Source organism: Clavelina lepadiformis, chromosome 3, assembly GCF_947623445.1.
Source record: "Clavelina lepadiformis chromosome 3, kaClaLepa1.1, whole genome shotgun sequence".
Classification (NCBI taxonomy): domain Eukaryota; kingdom Metazoa; phylum Chordata; class Ascidiacea; order Aplousobranchia; family Clavelinidae; genus Clavelina; species Clavelina lepadiformis.
In genome coordinates, this window is record NC_135242.1 from 541121 (window position 1) to 565770 (window position 24650).

General features: G+C 36.4%; 1 protein-coding gene across 1 annotated transcript; it reads left to right on the top strand.

Moving 5' to 3' along the window:
- Nucleotides 1–4: 4 nt before the first annotated feature.
- LOC143450835 (receptor-interacting serine/threonine-protein kinase 1-like) lies at nt 5–15037 on the top strand. Its single transcript, XM_076951557.1, has 10 exons — nt 5–119; nt 1992–2143; nt 4187–4241; nt 5021–5118; nt 10309–10479; nt 11959–12045; nt 12223–12306; nt 12513–12688; nt 12945–13263; nt 13329–15037. Exons 1-10 carry the CDS (start codon nt 98–100, stop codon nt 13881–13883), a joined length of 1719 nt encoding a protein of 572 aa, XP_076807672.1. The 5' UTR covers nt 5–97; the 3' UTR covers nt 13884–15037.
- The last annotated feature ends 9613 nt before the right edge of the window (nt 15038–24650 follow it).

Consider the following 24650-nt stretch of genomic DNA (forward strand, 5'->3'; position numbering starts at 1 on the left):
TTCCAAGACGTAGGTGTTGCAATATTGTATTGTGCATTTGTTTGTTTGTCTTGTTAAAGCAACTGGTTGTAAGTTTGTGGATGTGAAGTTGTTGCAGATGGATCTGTCAAAGAAAATTGGTTAGTTGAAATTTTTATTGCCAATTACCTTACAGTGTAGAGCTGCTAAACTCTGCACCAATTAACGGACACAACCCTACAAAATTTACTTTGATTAGTAAACGCAAAACGAGGTAATAGCTCCGCAATTTTTAGAAACTTTCCAATAACATGTTTGTTTGTGCGTCAACTTACAACAAGTTTGGCTGGAAGGTGGTCACTAACTACACGTTATAACAATCAGGGTTTTAAGTAACAACGACTACTTAGTATGTAATTTGCATCTGCGGATTATTTGACCTCAAAAAAAGATAGAAAAATCGGATCTCCCTAAAAGACTGAAGGCCTAAAAAATGCTGAAAATACACTATAGTTGGGAAAAACTGTTTTCAATTTCAGCCTTTTATTGTATCCTAAAACATCCACCGATGTGGGTAAAGTATCCGGGGTAAGTAGGCCTATGGCGTTGGCTAAGGAGATTAAAAAAATTCCGGAAATTAATTTCTCACTCAGACAAATCTGAAATTGTTCTTGTTTATTTCCATACAATGTTGCAGGGAATGCATTGGAACTTGGCCATGTCCTTTTCACATTTCGCTCGAGAATGCGTTGAATGACATATTTAATTATAGGCCTGCACACATGTGCATTGGCCATGACCTCTAATTATCTCGGTCAATAATGCAGTGCAGTGCTTGATTGACAAGTGATAATAAGTTTTTTTTAGAAGTATATGAACTGTATAAATTTCCATTGACTGATGAAATAAAATTGTATTAAACAAAATAAAATTAGTAATAAAATTGAAATAAATTGTATTGATTATGTCATTGCCATTCTAATTCATTGCTTAGTGTTGTTGTGTGTCCACTTGGATCGCTTTTTGCAAAAGTAAAACTAGATATGATACTAGATATACTACAAGGGTACGTAGTACTGGATCTTAAAAACATCCAAGGAAATAAGTAAAACTTTAGTTATGCGAAGAATCTGGAACCATGCTTTTCTTGGTATTATTGGACGACATTCACATTTTTTTGACCAGAAACCGGAAATTAGCTGAAAGTCATCCTCTGGCTATAGCTTCTTACGATACAGTTTAAGATTTAAAAAATTTGCATGAGGCCAAAGACTAAGATCTTCGTAGATGGCATAAAACTTGTTCAAATTTTTTGTAACCTGACCAAACTCTTTCGACAAAAAAGTGAGATTGCGTGCAATGAACTAATATTTTTGGTGTGGTTAGACCACGGGTGGGCAACGTATGGCCCTCGGGTCACATCCGGCCCGACAAACGATATTGTACAGCTCGCGCAGAGGTTCTGTAAAGCACGGCATAATGCTCAAGGTATAAATTTTTGAACACTATCAAAAATCAAACTAGTTCATTCAAAAAATACCGCTAAAATATTAGTAGTGCAGACTATAATAGACTATACTGACTATATGGCAGTGGTGCATACTATACTGCCGTATAGTAAACAATCAGTTTCTGTTTGGAGTTCACAAAGTGACTGAAAGAACGTGAAAGTGAAAGAAATGTGTAGACGAAATACCCCATTTGACTATTTATAAAAATTTTAATAGAATGATTTGATAATAAGGATTTTTAATATTTTTATGTGTTTACTTAAATTGTTTTTTATTTCTGTATCTTTTGTAGCATTATTCATACTTAATTAATACTATTTTAAGAGGATCAACATGCACCATAAATTTCTTTTCGTGTTTTATGTATTTGATCTGTGTAGACTCTGGTGTTTTGCAGGAATGTGTTTTGTTTCGAATTTTTGCGATAATTGGCAAACTGACAGTATACATTTCTGATTAGGATTTAAAACTGTATGCCAATATGTACACAACTCCAATATAATTGGTGTTATATTAATACAGCAATTGTGACCTTTGATTATGATGCTAAAGACGAGGATGAATTGACCCTTCGACTTGGTGATGTTTTGACAAACCTTAAACCTGATGAAGAAGGCTGGTGTATGGGATCACTAAATGAACGTACTGGAGTTTTTCCTGACAACTTTGTTAAGGTACTTCATTAGCTAAGTTTTGCCATTGTGTATGTTATTCAGACATGAATAGATGCTTCTCGTTGTTGGTTGATTATAAAATTACTGTAAAACCAACACCAAGTCCAAATTTGTGAATTACTGTAGCTGAGTAATGTCACAAGTTATTCCTTGATTTACAGTATCAAGTTCCAATATCAAAAAATTTGCATTTTTTTCGAAAGCAGTCAATAGATGTTTCCCAGAATCTTTTTTCACAAAACGCTTTTCCTTTTATTTGTATTTTATTTTATAAACACAAGTTAAAATGTATATATCTATAGGTTATTTACTATAATTGCTGTTAATTGGTCTTATTTCCTGACAAACATTCCCCCAAACTAAATTTGCTAATAAATAAGTAATAGCATAGTGTATAGTAATATCTTTATTGATATAGTGCACAACCTATTGGCTTTGTGCTTTAGCATTGAAAAAAATAGACTAACTATTGCTCGTTTTGAAAACTAGCATTTCTTATTTTGATTCTTATCCCCTTTGTTGTTCCCCAAACACAGCTGGTCTTAACTTTATTTTGTTTGGGTAACAACATAATTCGGCGGTTGGCTTTCTTGAAATCAAATTTCACCATTGTTTTATGTCACAAGGCATCCAATAATAAGCGATGATTCTACCTAAAGGTAACACTTTATAAAACATGACGAGATTGTGAAATTGCCAAAATGAAATACAACACTAAAAGTGGCAAAATTTTGATACCACATCATAGTGATGACTTAATCTCGTTTTATATAGTTAAAAATATTCGTGTGCCCAAACGTTATAAGCACAGAGCCAAGCGCTTTTCTGTCATCAACGAATAGAATTGAGTTTATTAAAAATATAAAGTTTGTTAACTTTTTTTTTGTTAAAACAGAGAATTTCCAAACACTATTCAGCATCGTTTCAAATAATGAGTTATCATAGTTTTTGATCTTATATTTCCAAACCCAAAGAAGCAAAAGAAAGCTTACTTTAATAAGTTATTATTTGAAGATGCCATCGTATTTTGCTTTTGTAATACCATTGAGGTTAATATTATTCTGCCACCTGCAACTTTTCATGTCTGTTTGAAATGACTTTTACATGATTCTGAGAAATGGTTTTATGCATTGTTTATATTCCATTAAACTTTGCTGCCAACTTTTAGCAGACGCTGTTATTTTGTGATGTCCAACTTGCTAATGAAGAATATACAGAGACCGATATTTCGTGTGCGACCATTTTGACTGGGAATAACGTGAAGTGTGGCGTGCTCGCAATGTTGCTATAACATAACTTTTCCTGCAACTGTTCCTCACCGGTTATGAATTTTTATTATGCATCAAAATAAAATTTTTGTCGTTCGATGTGACTCAACCGAACCAAACTTAATTAAGCACCTGCAAAAAACTGTAAATTTATGACTTGCTTTCACTTTACTGCAAGTGTGCATGGCTACAAGAATAAAAGCTTGTAACAAAAAGCAAAGAAGATTTTTCTCTTCCTATGAAGCAATAATATTGTAAGCATTCATTGATCAGCTTCATAGGGCCAATTAGCCAATTACTTATTATGACCACTTCTGGACGTCAGTTGATGAATTGAGAATACGGCACAATTGTCACTGTCGCCTAATTTACTCAGAAATCAAGAGAAAATTTTGAAAAACAGAAAAAGTGGTCGTAATATCCGATGACCAGTAATAGTAAACGGAGAGTTTCGTATGACGAAATTTGGGACCGTACCAAGATGATCATATCATGCGGGTGGTCATAATATTTGTGGCCATAATGAGCAGGTGTTTTGCTAATATTCACCGATAACGTTTGTGTTCATGATGATGCATCTCTACTTTGTACTTAATCGAGTTGTTGATTTAATACTGCTTTTTACAATTTATTTGACTAGGGCACTCCGAAGGTTTCAAACTGATTAATACAGTATTTGAGAACCACTGAGCTATAGATCTAATAACCTTTGTTTCCTCTAAGTTAAGCGATAGTGCTAAGCCCGGCCTACCTAATATTATTTTTTTGAATGAAGGTAGTTGATGATTTTCCAGCTTCTGTGAATCCAGTTGAAAGTACAAGGAAAAAAGGTTAGTTTCTTAAGTTGTATCTTGCGCTATTCTCTGTTAGGCCAAATTAGTTGTAACTGCATTGACCAAGTAGTTTATAGATGTAGAAAAGTGCATAGAGTCATGACAACTGAAATGACCATTGATATCTTTTCCGTTACTAGTTTTGAATTCTTTACGCTTCCCAGCAATTGTTATACATATTACATAGTTGGGTGTGTAATATGGCCAACCTGTCTACAGATGGAATTAACTTTGAAAATGTTTACCAACTTGTGATCGGCTGCTGCTAAAAATAGTTTCTGCTATTTAAAACCTTTGTTTGCACGTATATATAGTTAGGTATAACTTTTCACACAAGTATGACTCGTTGCAAGCATATGACTTTGGTGAACATAACAAGTTGTTTAGTCTTACAGTTTTCACTTCTGAGAGCCAATCTTTTTTCAGAAATGTTGCTGTAAAACTTTTACAAGTTGTTATTTCGGTGAACTTCTTTAATAATTGCATAAAAGTGGTCAATCTTCTAAACTACTCGCTATAAAATCTCTCTCTACACATATCTGTGTTTTTAATTAAAAACCTAATTTGCAAATCGCATGTAACGTGGGCCTATATACCTTGTCCTCGAAAAAGGTGCACAGTACTGTAATTTGGTTCCTTACAATATATGTAGTAATACTACAATCTATTGGTTGCTTTGGCATGAATTACTTAGCTAATGTTCTTCATAAATGTTATGGTAACTTTGACAGTTATGTAATGTGATGAAAATCTATGTTTTCTTTAACGGGATGTAGGAATAACACGTCGAATGAAAGTGACCTTTTCCTATAAACGGAAAGATGACGATGAATTGGACCTGGTAGTTGGAGATATCATCGACGTCTTGACAGATGTAAGTTATGCCACTTAAGTGTAGGAATTTACAAAATACTTAACTATTCTAGAATGTTTTAACACTCTAGAGCAGGGGTGTCAAACTCAATCGCAACAGGGGCCAAAAGTCAAAACTTATTTAACGCCGCTGGCCGTAAGGATAAAACTTGATTGAACGTTTTGTGACACAAGTACATGAATTGGAACAGGCAGCGAAACAAGACCAAATTTTTGATGTTTTTGACTGGGCTATTTTTGATTATTCTTCTCTTACATCATTATGTTTCATTCATCTCCTTGCAAAAGTATTAAAGAATTAACAAACAAAAAAAAGCAGCCCAAATTACAAGCGTTAGAATAAATCGATTTACTCTATCCGTCTATCGTATGATGGGGCAACTGCTGTGTTGCTGTATTGTGCGATTTGTTATAATCTTGTTTCTTGCTTGAAAAAGTTAAGTTGTACTGTACAATGATCTCGCGGGCCGGAAATAGTTCAATGTATAAAATAACATTGCGGGCCAAGTTTTATTGTAAAGCGGGACGGGAGTTTGACACGTATGCTCTAGAGCAGTGCTTTTCAACCTTTTTGAGAACCATCCGCACATTTTTTTTCGCAAAAATTTCATCCGCACTTTAAACCAACCGAAAATTATTACACAAAAGAAAATGAAGAGACTTAACACTTTTTCATTCAAATGAAGAGACTTAACAACTTTTATCAATGACTCGGTTGCTGCTGAATGTTTCTGGCAATTTCAGACCAGTTAGGCACAACTTCTTGCTCCAAAGCTCCCCGCATTAGGTCATCAAGCGTCTCATCATGAAGACAATTCCTTTTCTTCGTTTTGATGTCAACCAGTGCACTAAAGCCCTTTTCGGCCAAATAAGTTGTGGGGTTTTGTACAAGAACTTCTAGTGCTTGGATGGCCAGCTCTTTATAAGAACTATCCAGAACTCCTATCCAAAATGCAGCGTGTTTTCCGCGATTGAAAAAGGCTTGCTGGCAGAAATCGGTATTGAGAGTATGACCCAAAGGTCCTGGAGGCTCCTGTTCACCGAAGGGGTTCAAAACCCACAGCTTTGCTTTTAATGCTTCTGCCTGATGGCTTGGAAAATAAGATTCAAGACTATCAAGCAGAGTGGGCAAGTGAGAGCTCGCCACCTTCATGATACGCTGCTCCAACTTGTGCTCTGTTTTTTTCCCACTTACATGTGGACATGAAGGTCTGTAGAGTCTTCAAACTTTTAAGACTGTTACTGCAGATTTCGTCGTTCAAAATTTGAATTTTTTGATTGAATGAAGTGATTTTTGAGGTCGCTTCGAATATGTCAATACCCTTTCCTTGTAGAGTGGCGTTGAACTCATTAAGAAGACCGAATATGTCAACAATATAAGCTAGCCTGGCAAGCCAAAACAAGTCTTGAATCAAATGAGCTTTATGATCATCTCGCTCATTAAACCACACAACAAGTTCCCCTTGCAACTTCCAAACCTTCTCCATTACTTTTCCGCGAGAGAGCCACCTCACTTCGGAGTGATAAACAAGACGCTCACCATCTCCCATTTCTTTGACAAGTTCATGAAACGCACGATTTGACTTTGAGCTTTTCAGTATTTCAGTAACAATTTTAATGACGTCAGAAATCACGTCAGCGAGTTGGCAGTTGATTGCTTCATTGACATGTTTTTTGGCAATCAATGCTTCGCGGTGCAAAATGCAGTGAATACTTACAACCTCCGGTGAGGCTTGCTTTATGAGGGCAACAACCCCGTTACGAACTCCGACCATAGCCCTGGCACCGTCAGTGGACACAGTCTTACATTTCGACCACATCAATCTGCAGAGGATGCTGCTTGTCTTAACTTACACTATTCGGTCTTAGTTTACCTGCCGAATTAATGATCTGACTCCGTGGTTGCGTGCGGTTAGAAATCTCTAACCTTAACGTGTTACTACTGTTACTAGCCGAAAGCTATTACGATTAACAGATACAGTTTATCAGAAACAATCCTTTATTGTAGGAACTGTACAGGTTCCGATTATTATGACACAAGCACAAACTTAGCATTCACCAATTAAAACAAGTCTAACAAATCACATTCTAACACGACTGACGTAATACGTTCGTACGATTCGGTATCTCTCTGTCTGGGCGCTACACGCACAGAAGTTTAAGCTTATAACAGCGTAGAGCGCTTGTGAACGGAAATATTCAACACAAAATACACGCATATTTCAGAATGTGTGAACGATAAAAGCAAAGCGTTGGAAAATGGGAATTATTTACAGTTAAAACTCGGATGTTATGAATCACCTGGTAACGTACTAAACGGCGCTTTCACATAAAGTTATTTAGTGCAAGTTTCCAAATATTGCATAACGATTGCAGTTTGTAAAGTTGTGACTGCAGCCGAATTGCATCTGCATTGCAAATATTAAATGCTAGCTGTAGGTTTATCAATGAACAATGTTTAAATGGCGCATATGTTTCCACAATTGGTATAATGGTATTGGATGTGGCTCCCAAGCCACTACAAATCCATGTTGTGAAAAGTAATTGTGCACTTTCGTAAATATGCTCAATGCAGTGGTGTCTTTGCCAACGGGAAGACAAAACAGATAGTGATCTACAATTTCGTTACGTTCCGTGTCTGGAAAGCGAACATAAACAATCAATTGAGCTTTACTTGTGATATCAGTCGTTTCATCCAATTGAAGCCCAAAGCAAGGCGCATGACGAAGCTTGGCCAGAACAATGTCTTTTAGTGATGCAGCAATCATGGAAGATCTCCTCTGCATTGTATTGTCGGACAAGGCTAGCTTTTGCACTTTGGTCACAGCCATAGCTCCTCCGTGAATTTCTTTTGCTGCTATCTCCAGACACGGTTTTATGACACTTTCTGCCAAGGTAAATGGCTTTCTTTGAGACATAAGGATATGAGCTATTTTTAGTGATGCTATAACAAGAGGTTGATCGGAGCGTGGCATCATTAATTGTTCGAATTGTTGCTGTTGCTCAGCGAAATCTCGTGTTTGCTGTTTGAAGAACGATACCGACTTGTTTTTATGTTCAGAATGTTTAGTGTCTCTGTGTCTTTTTAGCTTATGCTTTTCCATTGATGAATTGTGGTATATGACATGGCAAAAGACACAGCGAGCCGAAGGGTAGTTTTCATCTGAAGAGTCTATGATAAATCCAAGCGCAGTAAAAGAATCGTTCCATTTCCGCTTTTTGATCGATTGCAGCTTTTTCGTTTTAACTTTTTCTTCTTGTGTCGACGGTTCATTGTTTTTCAATATTTCGTTTTGTACTGTTGCATCTTTCTTATTAGAGGCAAAGCCGTAATTCACAAGAGACATTATTTTAAATTCAGCCTAATCAAAATTGTAAATAATAGCCGTTGGCCTAGTACCAGTTATGCTGGAGCCTAATATGAACAATATAAATTTACAGGCACGAAACTGCCGACTCCGACTAAACAAGCTAAGCTCAAGTCCACAGTCCGTCTGCAAAAAAGCTTCAGTAAATTATCCAGTGCTAATTACAGTGCGCCAGCCCTGGTAGTGTATGTAGATTAAATTGCTGTATAACCTAGCATTTAAATTAATACTTCAATGTACGTTATTATTTTGGGAATACAACCCAGACAAGAGGTAAGAAAGTAAGTAGGCTAGATAAATTCGGCCAGATATATATTTTTTCACAACTAACGAGGTCTTCACGTAAAATTTAACAACTTTCAAAACCTTTTCTCAATCTGCTTAACCAGCCTTGCAAACCTATGCTGCCACCCACTGCCAGCATTAGGCTAAGGCTAGGCCTACCTCACCTTGGAGTAAATTTGTCCACTTCACTTCACACGCATATTTCTGAGTTAAGAAGAAAAAATTAAGCCGTGCAGCTATTAAAAATCAATGAACCTACCACATGTTATTAAAATTAGGCTAAGGCTAGGCCAGAGTAAATTTGTCCACTTCACACGCAAACTGCTACCTACCACATGTAACTTAAAAATCACTTGTCAAGGTTTGACATTCACAAAGGCTCAAAAACATTACTAAAAGAGCTGTTCTATACAAATCTGTAAGTATTTGCAACCTTGCTAGTAGCCTAGCCTGCAGCTTGTTCTACGTAGTGCAGATCAACATCAATCCTGTAATTGAAAAGTCGAGAACAAATTTTACCAATTGTTTTATTGTGACAGAACAATGAACCAAATTAACAATGCTTGGTTGTGACAAAAGCACAAGTCCCACAGAACAATACTTCATTAAGATAGATATAAATACTATAGCTTGTGTGTGCATTAGAACAACAAGATAGATTCTGCAAGAAAAAAATCACAATGAATAAGTTTGTTTGAATAATTCCAAGTCAGAAAAAGTAAAAAATATGCACAATTTTCATCCGCACTCATCCGCACCGCGTTTGTCATCCGCACTGCAATTTTTTTCAAACGCACAAGTGCGTACCGTCCCACAGGTTGAAAAGCACTGCTCTAGAGTTTAAAAGCAAAGTCTTGGAAACCGCAAGTTATTCAAAGAATAAATGCAAGAACCAGGAAACTGTTAGACAAGAATATTTATACTTACAGAGTAATATTGGAAAAAGCAAAAAAGACATGGTTTACGTAAAAGCACAGAGAAAATAGATAATGATAAGATATAAGTTTTCATGTCTTTGATAGAAACGTCCAGTCTTTGCTTCCATTATTTTAATCTTCATTTTGGGTTTTACTCTGCTTACTTTAGCAATACCGAATAAACAATACCTTAGCATACTGCTAATACCGGATACCGACCTCCATACTGAATGGACATAAGTCACTCCATTCAAATAAAAAAGGAGCTAAGTTAAAGTCAAGCTAAGCTAAAAAGTTTAGCTAAGTTAAGTTAACGTCTTTTATCGATTTCAATCCTATTTGAGATTAAATCAAATTTCTTCTTCCAGTTTGTATTTGGCATTTATGTTTTGCTGTTATATCTATGTAAGTTGTTTGGTTGTATATTTTGGTAGGATGTCATTGTTTTCACGTCATGGTTATCATACTTGTTTGGTTTACGTATTTCTTTTATCTTATGGCTTGTTTTATGACATGATTAATTTGAAACAATACCAACTGTTGTACTTCTACATATACTGTAGTGGGTGGCTACATATACTAGTAGTAAAAAAAAATCTTAAATTTTTTTTATTTCAATAGGTTGAAGAAGGCTGGGCCATAGGTTGTTTGAAAGGACGCAAGGGAGTATTTCCCATTAACTTTGCTGAACTCTATACTGAAGGCAAATCTTCTAACATTAATCATGACCGGACTGATATCCATGACCAAAATGAGGACCCTGCCAAGACAATTGAGCATAAAAAGTTAAACGTATGTCGTAAATCATACATTATTGTATATGTATGGATGATTGATGACTTGATTATTGTTTTAAATTGAATTTCCATAAATATTTACGGAGAAGGGGTTTGGTATACTTCCAGAGTTATGGGTGGTATGTATGTTGTTGCATTTGAGCTGTTATGATTGTATATTTATGTGTTGTATTAGTGATCGACCGATTACTGATTTGGGGGTTTCGTTAATTTTAGAACCAACTGTACTACTTACTTATGTACTGTAGAGTACATACGGTTTTATCACAAGCTTAATAATAATGTGAAAACAGCGTTAAGAAACATAATAGAAAAAATTCAAAGTTAGTGACCTGATCCGGCTTGACAGTAAGGTTTTTAGAATCAGATTAACGGAATAACAATAAATATATGTGATCTTTGGTTTCTTTGTTTTCATTATTGTCAGTCACTGAATGGAGGAAAGGAGGAAGATCTAGTTCTGTTCCAGATATTGAGAAAAAAAAACGCCGAGATCCAAAACTTGAAGGATGAAAGTTTAAAAATAAAGCCAGATAATAAAAGCAAGTTTGATGTTTTCTTGCAAAGATAAATGAAAATTTTGATTTTTTTTTTTCATTATTTTATTTTGATAAAAGGAAAAGTCAAATTATGGCATGTGCTGATATTCTAAAAGTGACTGATAAAAGTCATGAATGTTTAAAGAAATTGGATAATTTCACAAAAGAAGTAAATAAAGGAAAAAAATCAAACAATTAGAGGATAAAACCCAGACTATTACAGAATGTGAATCAAGCGTTTGAGAAATTACAGGATTTTGTTTGTCTTGGGTTTCTTAAATGTGGTTTGATTTCCTTTTCATATCATTATAGATGCCTGTCAGTTATTTACAGCCTTTGAAGCTCTTCTCTTTCAACTGGATTAAATGTTTAATTTTTTATTCCAAATTTTTCATGCTCTGCGGCAATTCTGATTTCAAAATATTATATGGATGCATTTTTTATTTTTTTTATCTGTTTTGCTTTTCATGATGTAATTTGTTAATCGTTGAGAACCAAAAATTACATCATGATGAAACTTTGCAAAATAAAACAGCATGAAAAAGATAAAATTTTGATAATAGTTGTGTTTTTTCTAAAATATAACCCGCTGTTGCACAATTATTCTCAGCTTTTCTTGGTGCTTCTGTGAAATCTGCTTTTTTAAAATAGAACAACATTTTTTTATTATTTATTAATGAAGTAACTATAACTGTAACAGATGTGATTCACTTAATGTGCCATGACATATAGGTTAGTTATATTATGCATTTGTTTACATGTTATTATAAAGCAACAGCAATAGATGTAATTACTTGATGACAATTGGCATATGCCATGATTTTCAAAAATAGTAATATTCTTAAACAATTAACCGTTTTGTAATGTACATCTCTAATTGTTTTACAGAACCTGTGTTTGTATTACAATTGAACGATCTCTTATTTTTCTATCAGATAAAAATCCAATCCCTTGACAGGGAGTTGGTAAATTATAAGAAGAAGATCAAAGACTTGGAAGACAAAAACAAAGCAAAAGATGAGGTGAGTTTTGCAATCATCATCTTTTTACCTCTGATTTTACATTGTAAATTGTTCTATTACTGGAATAAAATGTTTTATTTGTTTTTCAAGGCTTTCTTTCTATTTAATTTGCCAATAAAAGTAATTTTTTTCTAATCTATCAATGTTTTTCTTACACTGAACCTTGTTTTGTTCCAGGAATTGAGGCAGAAAAACACTGAAAATCAAAATTTAAAGAATGAAATTTCACAAATGAAGCAAGATGAAAAAAATAAAATTTTGGTAATTTATTTATTTTCTACAAAAATATTATAATTGTGCTTTTGCAAAAGTTTTTCAACTTTTCCCAGATATTGTTTGGGAAATCTTCATTAAGATAGCACAATGTGCTCAGAATTAATAAAGCATCAGCTATCGATGTGATTACTTATGACAATGGGCATATACCATGATATGTGCTTTAATATTTATGACTCAAACTTCCACAGATCTCGACATTTATACCAAGTCACAGGATCTTTGCAGTGAAAGGTGAGGAAGGCTTCCTTGGAAGAGGAAGATTTGGATGTGTTCGTCTTGGATTCACTGATCCTCATGGTCCTGTTGCCATCAAATGCATCCCAGTAGTTGGGTCCAGAGCCTCAATCAAACAAACTCATGACAGGTTGGTTGGTGTAGACATAGTTCACGATATTGTCGTTTGTACCAATATGTTGCGGGTAGTGTCTATGTATAACAGCTAGTGTAGAAATGTGTGGAGAAAAACATTCTAACAGTCGTTGATCACGGCAAAGTGATTAATTTCTCATTGTGACAAACTTTTATACTTCTGCTGTGATTGTAAGTATGTAATTGTCAGCTCATATAAGAAAAGAACAAACATTTAGAAGTTGTGATGATGTCATTGTTTCAATTCTCAGAATAATGGAGGAGATAAGACACACGAAGTTATCAAGCAACATCAACGTGGTTCGTGTGGAAGGATACACTCACTGGCCTGGTGCAGCAGCCATTGTAGTGGAGTATATGCCCGGTGGTGACTTGCACACTTTCCTGACCGGTCGTGGTACGCATGGATACGAGATTCCCAGCATCCCTGCTGTCATACGGCTTCGATTCTGCGCTGATGTGACAAGTGGCATCACTTTTCTTCATTTTGGATTCTTCTCCGATCAAAGATTGACTCACGGTGATCTAAAGAGTCAAAATGTTTTGCTGTCAACTGACCTAAGATGCAAGGTGGGTGAAGGTGAACACCAGAATACTTGAAGTGCTTCGTTATTCCATTTTCCTCATTTTTGAAGGTGAGTGACTTTGGTGGAGCCAGCTTTGCAACATCCACAAATGCTGACCCAGCTCCTGGGAAAGGAAAGGAATTCACGGCTGTGTATGCTTCGCCGGAGCGCTTGTTGAATCCTGGACTTCGCACCAGCAAGAAGATGGATGTGTACAGCACCTCCATGATCATCCACGAGGTTGTGACCAGGAAGCCTCCATTCGATGTCCGGATGTCACGCCAGGATCTGATAAGTCACGTCGCTCATCTCGGCAACCGACCCAGCTTAGGAGTGGAGGAGCTCAAACAGAGTCTGGATGATGAAGAGGATGTCAACATCATCAGTCTTATGCAGGAGGAGATGGTGAGATGCTGGAGTCAGCATCCGGAGGACAGACCATCCATCATGGAAGTTCGTGATAAGTTCGTCGGAGCTCTGTTGAGGAAGGATCAACCAATCATCGCTCAGCATGTTGCTGACATCACAAAGGAGATGGAGATCGAAATTCCAGATCGTCGAGAGTTTGAGGGGAAATGTGCTCCCATTGGTCTAATCACATCACATGATCTTATGCTAAGGTAATCTTTAGCATTTTAAGAAATAAGTTTTCAATTAATTTAGCATTTTTTTATTCCGTTTTAAACTGCAATAAAGATAATATGTGATTTGTTGCATCTGTAGCATTTTTTGCGGATTTGTTTTGCTTAAAGACTGGAAATTTAGCACTTTCACAAAATAAGTGTAAAACCTTTTGCTTTGTTTGTCAATTCCCATCACATTGCCCTAAATATAACAATATTGTTCGTAGCATTCCCCATTTTAAGCTTCTAAACAAATTGTTTAGGGTTTTGCAATAAATTAAATATCTTTTGTGTTGAATATTTTCCACTTTCATTTTTGTTTGTGATCAATCTTTTATATGGTTTCATTTATATACAAAGCATAATTTTGCTCAAAGTTTCTTTGAACTTTACTTGTTTTTTAAATTAAATTGCTTGCTCTTCGTATTATGCAGTAATTTATCCGCCGTAAATCAGCTATCAACTTTGTTTACTGTGTTGTATTCGTATTTAATCCTATCGCTACACGTTTTTCCTAATCTTTAGTGAAACCAACCCATGATTCTAGAATTTTAGTTTTTACGGAGGTTGGATGATATTGGTTGGTTCCACACCGGTAAGACTGCACACCACTTTGAATCGCGATTAGACAAACAGTGGAACGCTAATAAATTGCGATGGCGGCAACCAAATAGTGGATTGCTTTAAATTTTATTGTAAATGTGATGATGATCCTCGAATAGTTAAAGCTTTCCTAAAACGTGATTAAACGCGTCTCTCAAAATAAGTAGATGACGAAAATGGCGCGTTCCTCCGATTGAAAATTTAAATTTTCTAATCGTATTGTTTTAACCTAACACTTTGTCCGTATTGTTGCCACCCGGTGTATTATCGCTAAATCCATTGTATGTCAGCAATTAATTGTATGTCGTGTGTTTTATGTTTGCTGACATGCCATTGTTCTGCGAAGGTACCTGTTAATTCGAAGCCAATTACTGTAGTGTTTGTCTGTAATATGTTAAACATTTTACCCATCTATGTTTTCTTATAATTATGTGCTTGAATAGCTAAGCTAAGCTTTCGTACCAAGACCTTGTACCTTATTGGGCTATAACTACAACGGTTAGCAATTTTCGCTCTGAACAGTTTATGGCGAAAAATAAACAATACCATACGAGTTACATTAAAGTCAAAAGTTCTGGTTCTCACGAGCCCGACCTCTTTTCATACGTCTACATCCACACTACGTAGCCTATGGTTGTATTGATCCAGGCAATTACAAGCCTAATGTTACAACCTTTGCACAAAAACACTTATTACGTGTCTGTGTTCGAGCCAAGTTACATTAAAGTTAAGAACCGCAATAGTGACGTCAATCAATCAATCATTTTATTTTTTGTCAAAAGATTTTTAATTTTGGTTTCGTGTATTTTTTATACTACCTGAATTTAGATTTGTCCCACAGGTCCACTGAACAGTAGCAAAAGTCGGTATTGCCTTGCTCAAGGGCATTGCACACAGAAAACAAGTCACGTTTGTTGTGAGGTCAGCAAAGCACTCGAACCAGTCGGCTACAGATCCGACGACAGTTTTTACTTCTGGCTCACCTTTCCAGTAGAAGGTTCAAAGTTAAAAAATTTATACAAAGTTTCAAATTCTCTCTGACTCCGATCAAATATTGAGATGATTGCGATTGAATTATCAGCAACATCCGGATGTTCTGCGATGATTTCGAGATTTTTTTCATTTAGCTGAAAACTTCCATCTTTTCTCTTCTCTATAATCACCAGCAGGCATCCAGAAATCCTCTCTTAAAACATAATAACAGAAATGATTGGATGGTCATTTTAATAACGGAATATATTTGACAACAATTCTCATGTAATATTATTCAGCTTTAAAGCTCACATGTACAACTGATAGCCGGCATGTTAGTATTTTAAGGGGCCAATACAGCATCACTATCAACCAACATTAAAACAATGCACACACGATTATACACGCCCAGCTAGCAGCTCCCGAAAGTGTTGTAATGACTCCTATGAACTGGCATACCTGTGTGGTGAATGACCAGTATAGGTCTAAAATCATGTTTACGGGTAAAGTTTTGATTTTCAGAACTCACCTGAACGATTTTGACAAGACAAGAAACTCCCGGTAGTTGCAGAGTTAAAAAGTTCGTCATACACAGGAAGCGTTGGTGGAGGTAAAGGAAGGTCGGTCCCAAGTGATGATATATTTTTCGGACCAGTTATATGCCTGATACTTTCTCGTGATATCACCTGTCTCTTCTTTTTCTTTTTTGATCTTGAAAACATTTTCTATCGTCCTGTGACATCGGCACCCGGTATTACATACTTTCCTAGGCTGCCCAAGCTAGCAGACACTTTCTGGCAAACAACTGTCTGCTGCCTTGACTAGTTGAAGTTTTATTTTCAAACATTCATTTTAAATGTACATAAGCTGCCGGGGGCGTATGCTCTGGACTTGGCCTACAATGTAACGGCAAAAGCCTTTTGCACAAATTTAAAATTAAATTTGTTTTACAATGACGTCATACATCCACATTACGTAGCCTATGGTTGTACTGATTCAGGCAATTACAAGCCTAATGTAGCCTACAACCTTCGCAAGAAAAACATTTGAAAACACCTATTACGTGTCTGTGGCTGTTGGAACCAAGTTACATTAAAGTATGGTTGCCATTCGTCAGGATTTTCCCGGACATATCCGGGATTTTCGTGTTCAAATCTACGTCAGGAATAAATGTTAAAAAATGCTTAAATGTCCAATGGATGAAAATGGACAAAATGGATGCATATTTTGAAATTTAACGGGCAATATTTTCACAGTAAGAATTTGTTTAGTGTCAAAGATTAAACTTTGTTATTGTTTTACTGTTGAAAATGGCTAATCGAAAATTTAAATTTACTAACGAGATGCAGACAAGCTCTGAAGAGACCTCTTTGACTTATGAGGGTATCTTAACTTAATTTACCTGTGGAATTATCTGACCCTATTGTTGCGTGCGGTTAGAATACTCTGAGCTTTTGACTGCCAGAAGCTTTTGAAATAGTTTACAAGAAAAGGTTTTTTATTATAGATTCTGTACAATTTTTCAGTATTACGAATAACGAAAAATAAAGTAATAGTACTGCTTATAAGATGTCTATTAAACAGAAAGTTGTTGGACTAAGCAAATGTGGCAATTATGTCCTTTTTTTGCCTTCAGTGACAGTAATGCTGTCTTGCAGAAAACGTAAGCGTTTGGATTGGTAGAATGTAAGAACACTGTACAGTGCCGTGTAGCGCCCGTTTGGTGTCGCGAAAGTTGGTCATTGAGACCGTCAGAAATTTTGCTTTTTCTGATATGGCAACTCTACATTAAAGTCAAAATCCGCAATAGTGACGTCACACAATTGTCGCTTCCCGCGTTGGCGGGAAACCAACAAAACCACTGGCCACGAGGAAACAATTCATTCCTGATTTGACTGAGCTGTTGTGCCGACCACATTTATGGCACTTTGCTAAGTAGGGGTTATCCAGCTCGCTTTTTCTCAGCTTTGACTCATGGGTCGAGAATACAAGATATTCGCGGGTGTTGACTGTATAGCAAAGTATAGCCTGTTGCTTGCTATATTTCGTTATACAGTACAGTATAAGATGGAGCTTAACTTTGTGTTGTCGGGAAAGTGGAAAGAACACGTAATATTGGTGTTTTGGTCACACAAAGCCGACCTCAAAAAAAGCAGGGATTTTCATTGAATTGTTTGGAAGAATGCCATATTGGCACAAGTGACACCCAACCGCACACAAGTTGTGTCCAAACGGTTTTCAAACACTTCGACAACACACGGTAGCCTAGGCATGACTGGAGAAAAGATCGCACAACAATCTTCTGTTAGGCTACGTATCCGTATTATTTTTATTGGTTCTAACGTTTTACTCCGTACATCACTGTCCATGTAACAAAGAAGTTTCCATCTTGTTACGAGCAGTATTGTCATCACATCTTCCGAAGATTATTTGTCATTGGTGTGCTTTTCGGCTTTGTCGTCACTTTTTCCTGTTCAATGGCGCGTGTTAGTAACAACCGGCTTGATTTTTCGTCCCCACCGCGCTTTTGACTAAAAAAAATTGAATGAATTACAGCAAGTGGACAGTTTTAATGCTCACTGATTGTTTCGTAAGATCTGAACTCACACAACCCGGTCCAGCTATTTCCATTATTCGTTTCAGACTGAAGAACGTTTTTTCCTTAGCCTGAAGCATTAAGAAACCTAACAATGTCTCACGATGCACTGTGTTCACTGACAAAATCAGAAGTACACTTACCGTGACAATGACATCTTTAGGGTGACTGAATTTTTAAAACTCGACTTTGAGCATTCCAACGTTGTTCGTGTTTGTACTGGTACATCTAGTTTTCAATTTTATGATTTGATTGCGATGGTTTTGCCGGTGTCGACTCTGCAGCTTAATGCGTGCTGTGTTTTAGTGCATGGATGCAGCTTCACTGGGTGTTTGAAAAGTGGAAAGAACACACGAAATCCTAAATGGATGAACCCGAAAAATGCTGATTTTCTCATGCATGTATATCATTAAAATGACTGTTGGTAGCAATGGTAGGCAAAAGGCACCCGACCGCACACAAGTTGTGTCCAACACTACACATATTTCAAATCATAATCATAGCCTATTTTGTTTTTTTTGATCAAACATAGGCCTACATTGACTACACAATTTGAGTCACAGGCTGACCAGGACATTTTTTTGATGTTTTACTTACAGTAACTGGGCGCTCATGGTGACTGATTGTTGAATAAGATCTAATAACCCGCCCCATTTAAAAAGCTAACCTACTTCAAGCCAGAAGTTTTACAGCAAATATGATGATGTTTTACAATTGTCTCCCCTACGACTTGAGTAGGCCGACAGTAAAAGGGATCTGGATCTTACAACCTTAAAATGGAATTATAGTGAACTATAAATGGAATGAGTGAGTGCACGATAACAAAAACAGCGTAGCTTCTGGAAATAGAATCAACAACAGTTACTGGTAGGCCAGTAATATATCATACAATTATACCAAGTCAAGTGCATCGTTTATTACTTTATTACGTCAGCAGAAAGATTCTTCATCACTGTAACTGAGCATCCGAGACCCTCAAATAGTTTCTTCATCAGTTTGTGTTCTTTTTTCCCTTCTACACCTCTTGAAAGCGATTTGTGTTTCGCTTTGAAAGGGCCTTCCACTTCGGAAACTTGGTATTGCTTAAGATTAGAACGTGTCCTTTTGGCAAAACGTAAAATATCTTAAAGGATTACATTAAAACAATAACGTTGCACTTTGTAAGCTATTGCAAACAGCATACAAGGAATCTGTGTAAATTTTAAATCTTTTGAGGTTGAAAATTTATAAAAAAATATCTTTTTCAAACCACCCCCGTCATTAGTCTATTTCCTTTGTAGGACATACACATCATATTTAGCTTTGTTCTCAAAAGAAGTTTCTCGAGCTGCACAAAAATAAGACCACGAGCATAACATATAAAATTGATGTTAAAGACTTTTAATGAGAAAAGCTTTAAATTGAAGGATGTATTTAAGCTGTAGGCCTACATAGTAGAGGTGGATGCTTGGTGCCTACATGTTTGTAACTGACTTGCCTTTTTCTGATAACGAATGAAACTGAAATGATTTAGAAGCAACACTCCCCTCGGTATCTGCATCCTTCAGTTTACACTCCACGTTTTCCAAATCAATTTGACAAAGGCAAACTGCCCAGTAATCAATGGCTTATCTTTGAAGATTTGAATGCTTCGAATTTTTGTCTGGGCTGGTTAAGATTCTGCACCAGGGCATTTCATTTCCAGTATCACTAAGAGGATGTGGATCTCACAAACTTGAATGACTGTGGAATGAGTGCATGATATTGTGATGTTAGTGGCGGCTGTGCTGCTTGTTCACTAGCAGCTGGCATGTTCTTATTAACACACGAATGGATGACCCCGAAAAATACTGATTTTCAATCAACTGTTTCGTCATTTCACTTTTGACAAATCATCATGTATCTATTTATCATTAAATTGGTTGAAGAAACACCAACACTAGTTGTGATGCGACTATTCAGTGAGACACTTGTCGTTACTTTGCTTGCTACTTTCACAACAGTATCCTATTGTGACCGATTGTTTCGTAAAATCTGATGTCCGTACTTTTTAGAAGATGTATTCCTCCAATGCACAAAGGGATTAATTTAATGACTATTTGATTTAGCTATTAATTACACAAATTGCTGACTTGGCTTATGTCATGTTTTTTATTTTCCATCTTAGCTCTCGGTAGTCTGCCAGCATTAGCATTAAACTAAGAATCAGTCTCATTTTACTGAGTCATGAGAATATTTCATTTAAATAACTTGCATCTTTATCTACCTTGATTAACATATCCAGAAGATGTTCGCGCTCTGCATCGTCTATAAAGATTATACGTCATGCTTCAGCAAGACTGAGCATGCCCGAACCTCCATAAGACGGATGACCTGTGTAACTGGCATATTGAAGCCAGTAAGAAACTAAGCACTGTCACCAATAAAACGGTTATTTAGAAAAGCTGAAATTCAACTTAGTACACGTTCTTAAAAAAGAATGTTTTCTTGAAGTTTGTGGGATAACAAAATAAAATGTAGTAGTAGCCTGTACCTGCACTGGGAGGATTTTGCCAGCGTCGACTGTCTCCTGTTGCATGCTGTGTTTTAGTGCATAGATGCAGCTTTGAAAAGTGGAAAGAACACACGAAATCCTTGTTTTTTCTCTCGGTTGGTTGGTTGGCACAAATGACACCTAACTACACGCAAGTCATGTCCAAGTGGATGAGTATTGTCTTGTCACTGCACATATTTGTAATCATAGCCTACTTTGTTTTTAAGCTTTGGAGGGCTGTTTTTATGGTGACTGATTGTAAGATCTAAAACAAATTTTTGAGATGTTAATGACATCTCTGTGGAATGAGTGCATGACATTGTAATATTAGTTGATTGGCTTAGTGGCTGTGCTACTTTGGTCTGGGGACAAATTTCCTTTTGTGTGGTAGAGAAAAACTAAGAATCCAGCTGAAATACGAGACAATAATAGCTAAAAATGCTTTGCAGCTGCTTCATGGCCACTTGTTTATTCACTACTTTTTCTCGGAAAACTTGGCCATTCTTCATGCTGAAATCGAGAAGCGCAATAATGGTGTCGTCGATGGTTGGAAACAGCGATTGCACTTCCACGATTTTCCCCCTGTTGGCTGTTTAGCCAAGTGCAAACAACACGCCCGAAATCTGTGCTGCAATTTGAGTCAACCGGTGAAGGCAAACTTCCGCTGGAGTGTATTGTTAGATGAGTAGGCTACATATTCAAAAAACTTCCACAACACCGTAGCCATGATATAGATGCATGATTTTATATTTACATAAAATAAATGATCTTCATAATAAGTGAAAACAATGATGTGCGATGCCAGAATCTTATACGAGTTCTGCAGCAATCGATAAAGAGCAGTTTTGGTTTGTTTGCCAGAGATTCGTAGTATCCTTCGGTAAAAAGCTTTATCACGTCTCCTCCATCTACGGCAGTGATCAGTTCTTCTCCATTCGCTGGATCTACAATGACATCATCTTTGATACAATGCGTGCAACAAGAGCATTAGAAACAGTACCCACGAGCCAGGCTATACTTTTTACCTGCAAGTGCTACAACCCCTATACTTGCCTTTTGCTCCGTGACTTAAAATAAAAACAGCACAAAAGTCTTTTCTTCAAAAACTCTTCTAACTTAGACGACATTTGCTAAACAAAATCCGATTTTTGTAGAAAATTGTTGGATAATGTTTTTACATCAATTCATGTCAAAGTCAAACAAATATAATATACTCTATATACCAACCACTATAGGACCACGTAACGATTAATCTGCCTTTGCTAGCAACTGCATCGTATCACTTGTAGCGATACGTATGGGCATAAAGTTTAAATTTAGTCTGCTTAATACTTTAACCAAACTTACCTGTAATGTTGTGTTGGGGATAAGGTCAACTTTACAGTACAAGCGATTTTGAAATAAGTTGAATATGGTCGTTTGGTCTTTTTTGTGAGAATCCAGGTTTTTTTGTGAACTTTCCATCAAACATGGAATTGCTCAAGACGAGAACCAAGTTTTCTTTGCTACGCACTGGATAAATCTTAACAAAAAAATAGCTTAAACATTGCCATAAAATAACACGAAAGTATCTTTGCTTGAAGTAGAACAGAAAAATTCAAGGTACAAAAATTCTTTGATTAAAAATGCTGACTTCATCTGCTGCGTTGCGGTGATTGTTGCCTGTTTTGAGATTTTCGTCATCCCAGCTTTCATCTGGTCCAAGAATATCAGTTGCGATGAGAAACGTTCCAATTGGGTATGAAATTTTATGTTCATACATATTGTATTACCGTATATAACCTGTTTCTTAATATAATCTATCTAGGCCAATTTCCCTTCGATCCTTTGGTTGAAATAAAATTTTGGCTGCCCGACCCATCATGAAATAACATGGGTGTGTCATAACCAGTGGTAGTGTGGCACTTCGTGCACGTATTTTATTTAGATGGCTTGATGATGTTTTTGTGTTTAGCTATTCAAGCAAAAACCTTGAATTATATAGTTTTACGATCAACGCAGGATAACTTTGACTCATAATTGCTGCAAGGAACTGCTATCAGCACCCATTTTAATCAGTTGAAATCTATGTCGGCAACAATACGTCAGATTCAACAACAACGTCTTGGAAATGGTCGAGCAGCAAAGAATTGCCACTTTCTACACATCCACATAACGTAGCCTATGGTTGTACTGATTCAGGCAATTACCAGCCTAATACACAAAAACATCTGAAACACACTTACTACGTGTCTTTAATAACCGCAACATTGACGTCAATCAAACAATCATTTTATTTTTTGTCAAAAGCGCGGAGGGGAAGAAAAAGCAATCGTCACACAATTGCCGATTCCCACGTTTACAGTGTTGGCGGAAAGCCATTGGCCATGAGGAAACAATTCATTCCTGATTTGATTGAGCTGCAGTGCAGACCAGATTTATGGCACTTTGCTAAGTTAAGGTTATCAGGTCGTTTTTTTCTCAGCTTTGACTCGTGGGTCGAGAATAGAACGAGATATTCGCGGGTGTTGACCGTTCAGCTAATTAGGCTACAGCTTGCTGCTTACTATATTTCATTAAGTAAGATGCGGCTTAACTTTGTGTTGTCAAAGTGGGAAGAACACTGGTTTTTTTCTTTCTTCTTGGATTCAGATTTTTAAAACCAACAAAGATAACCATGGCAAGTTTTTTTTGAGATATATTGAATTGGTTGTTGGAACAACGTCATATTGGTACAAGTGACAATCAACCGCACATAAGTTGTGTCCAAATGGATGAGTCTTTCAAGGTTTATACTTTGTCAATTGTGACCAAACACACATTGGACTGTTTTGATTAACTTTATTTGCGCGCTTATTACAACACCGGCTTGCTGAAGGTAGTTATTGTTTCTTTCTTTGGTGGTCGAGAACAAATCAGTTGAATCAACCAGTGAAAGCAAATTACCGCTGGAATATATTGTTTAGATGAGAACGCAGTGACATCGGCCTAAAGGGGTCGGCTGTGATTGGCAATAATCTGCATTGAGATGGAGAGACTTGAAAATTGGGGCAAAATAAAAAACAAACAAAATCCTACGGAGGTATCTTGCAAGACTGAAAAGATGAATTTTGTTTGTAATTGAATCATTGCAAACATAACCCTGGAAAAATCAGTTCCTCACCAACCACGAACAGCAGGTCATTGGATGCAACAGGAAATGTATTGACAACAAGCTGATAGAAACAAACTGGTTAAGGACGGCAATTATGACAGTATTTTATAAATATAGTCAGTTTTAGATCTAATCGCAATTTTTTCAATTTATAATTTCCAAACACTTTGTAAAAGGATTCATTACCACCTGTCAATCAAGCACTACACTATGCTTTAGCAACTAAAATAATTGGAGGTCATGACTCTGCGCCAAAGCAGATGTGCGCTGGTACTTAAATTAGCCCCGCTCACACCGCAGTAGCTAGAAGGAGCTGAACTCTTACGCAATCATGATCTGGGTTTGTTACTCTATAGAGTTTAGCTTGTTATAATATTATCAATAAATGTAATATAAGATTGTATAAGACATAGAATTCTCATCTATCGAATCAGTGAAGCAAAACACTGCGTGACGTAATCGATTGCTTCCCTGTTACTGTGCGTGCAGTACGAGTTATCACTAGGGCAACCAGTTTTTTGACCTAAAAATTTTAAATTTTGACCTCATTTTGACCTAAAACGTTTAAATTTTGACCTCATTTTGACCTAAAACGTTTAAATTTTGACCTCATTTTGAAAAACGCTATACTGATAGTCTCTACAATGTCTACAGCAACTTTCTAATCTAAAGCTGCATTTAAAATTGACAAAATGCTTTTCTAGTGTTGACTTTTTTTTCGTTTCTGCGTATTAAGATTGACAACTTGCAGTTTCAAATGCAATGCCGTCACATCGTGACGTCACCAAACGCGCTGAAAAGCCTTCCCTCTCTTTGTGGCTTTGGTTCTAAGTAAAATTTGCGGGACTGGAATTGTTTGCGGTACAAGAAAAGAGAAAAACGGAAGAATAATATTACAAAATGGTTACAAAATTACAATTTTAATAGATTTTGACCTAAAAAAAAGACCTAA

Coding starts and splice junctions, on each gene's coding strand:
- LOC143450835 (XM_076951557.1), top strand. CDS start 98: ATGGATCTGTCAAAGAAAATTG. Junction 5,119..10,308: donor TCATCGACGTCTTGACAGAT/GTAAGTTATGCC, acceptor TTATTTCAATAG/GTTGAAGAAGGCTGGGCCAT. Junction 13,264..13,328: donor CAACTGACCTAAGATGCAAG/GTGGGTGAAGGT, acceptor TCATTTTTGAAG/GTGAGTGACTTTGGTGGAGC.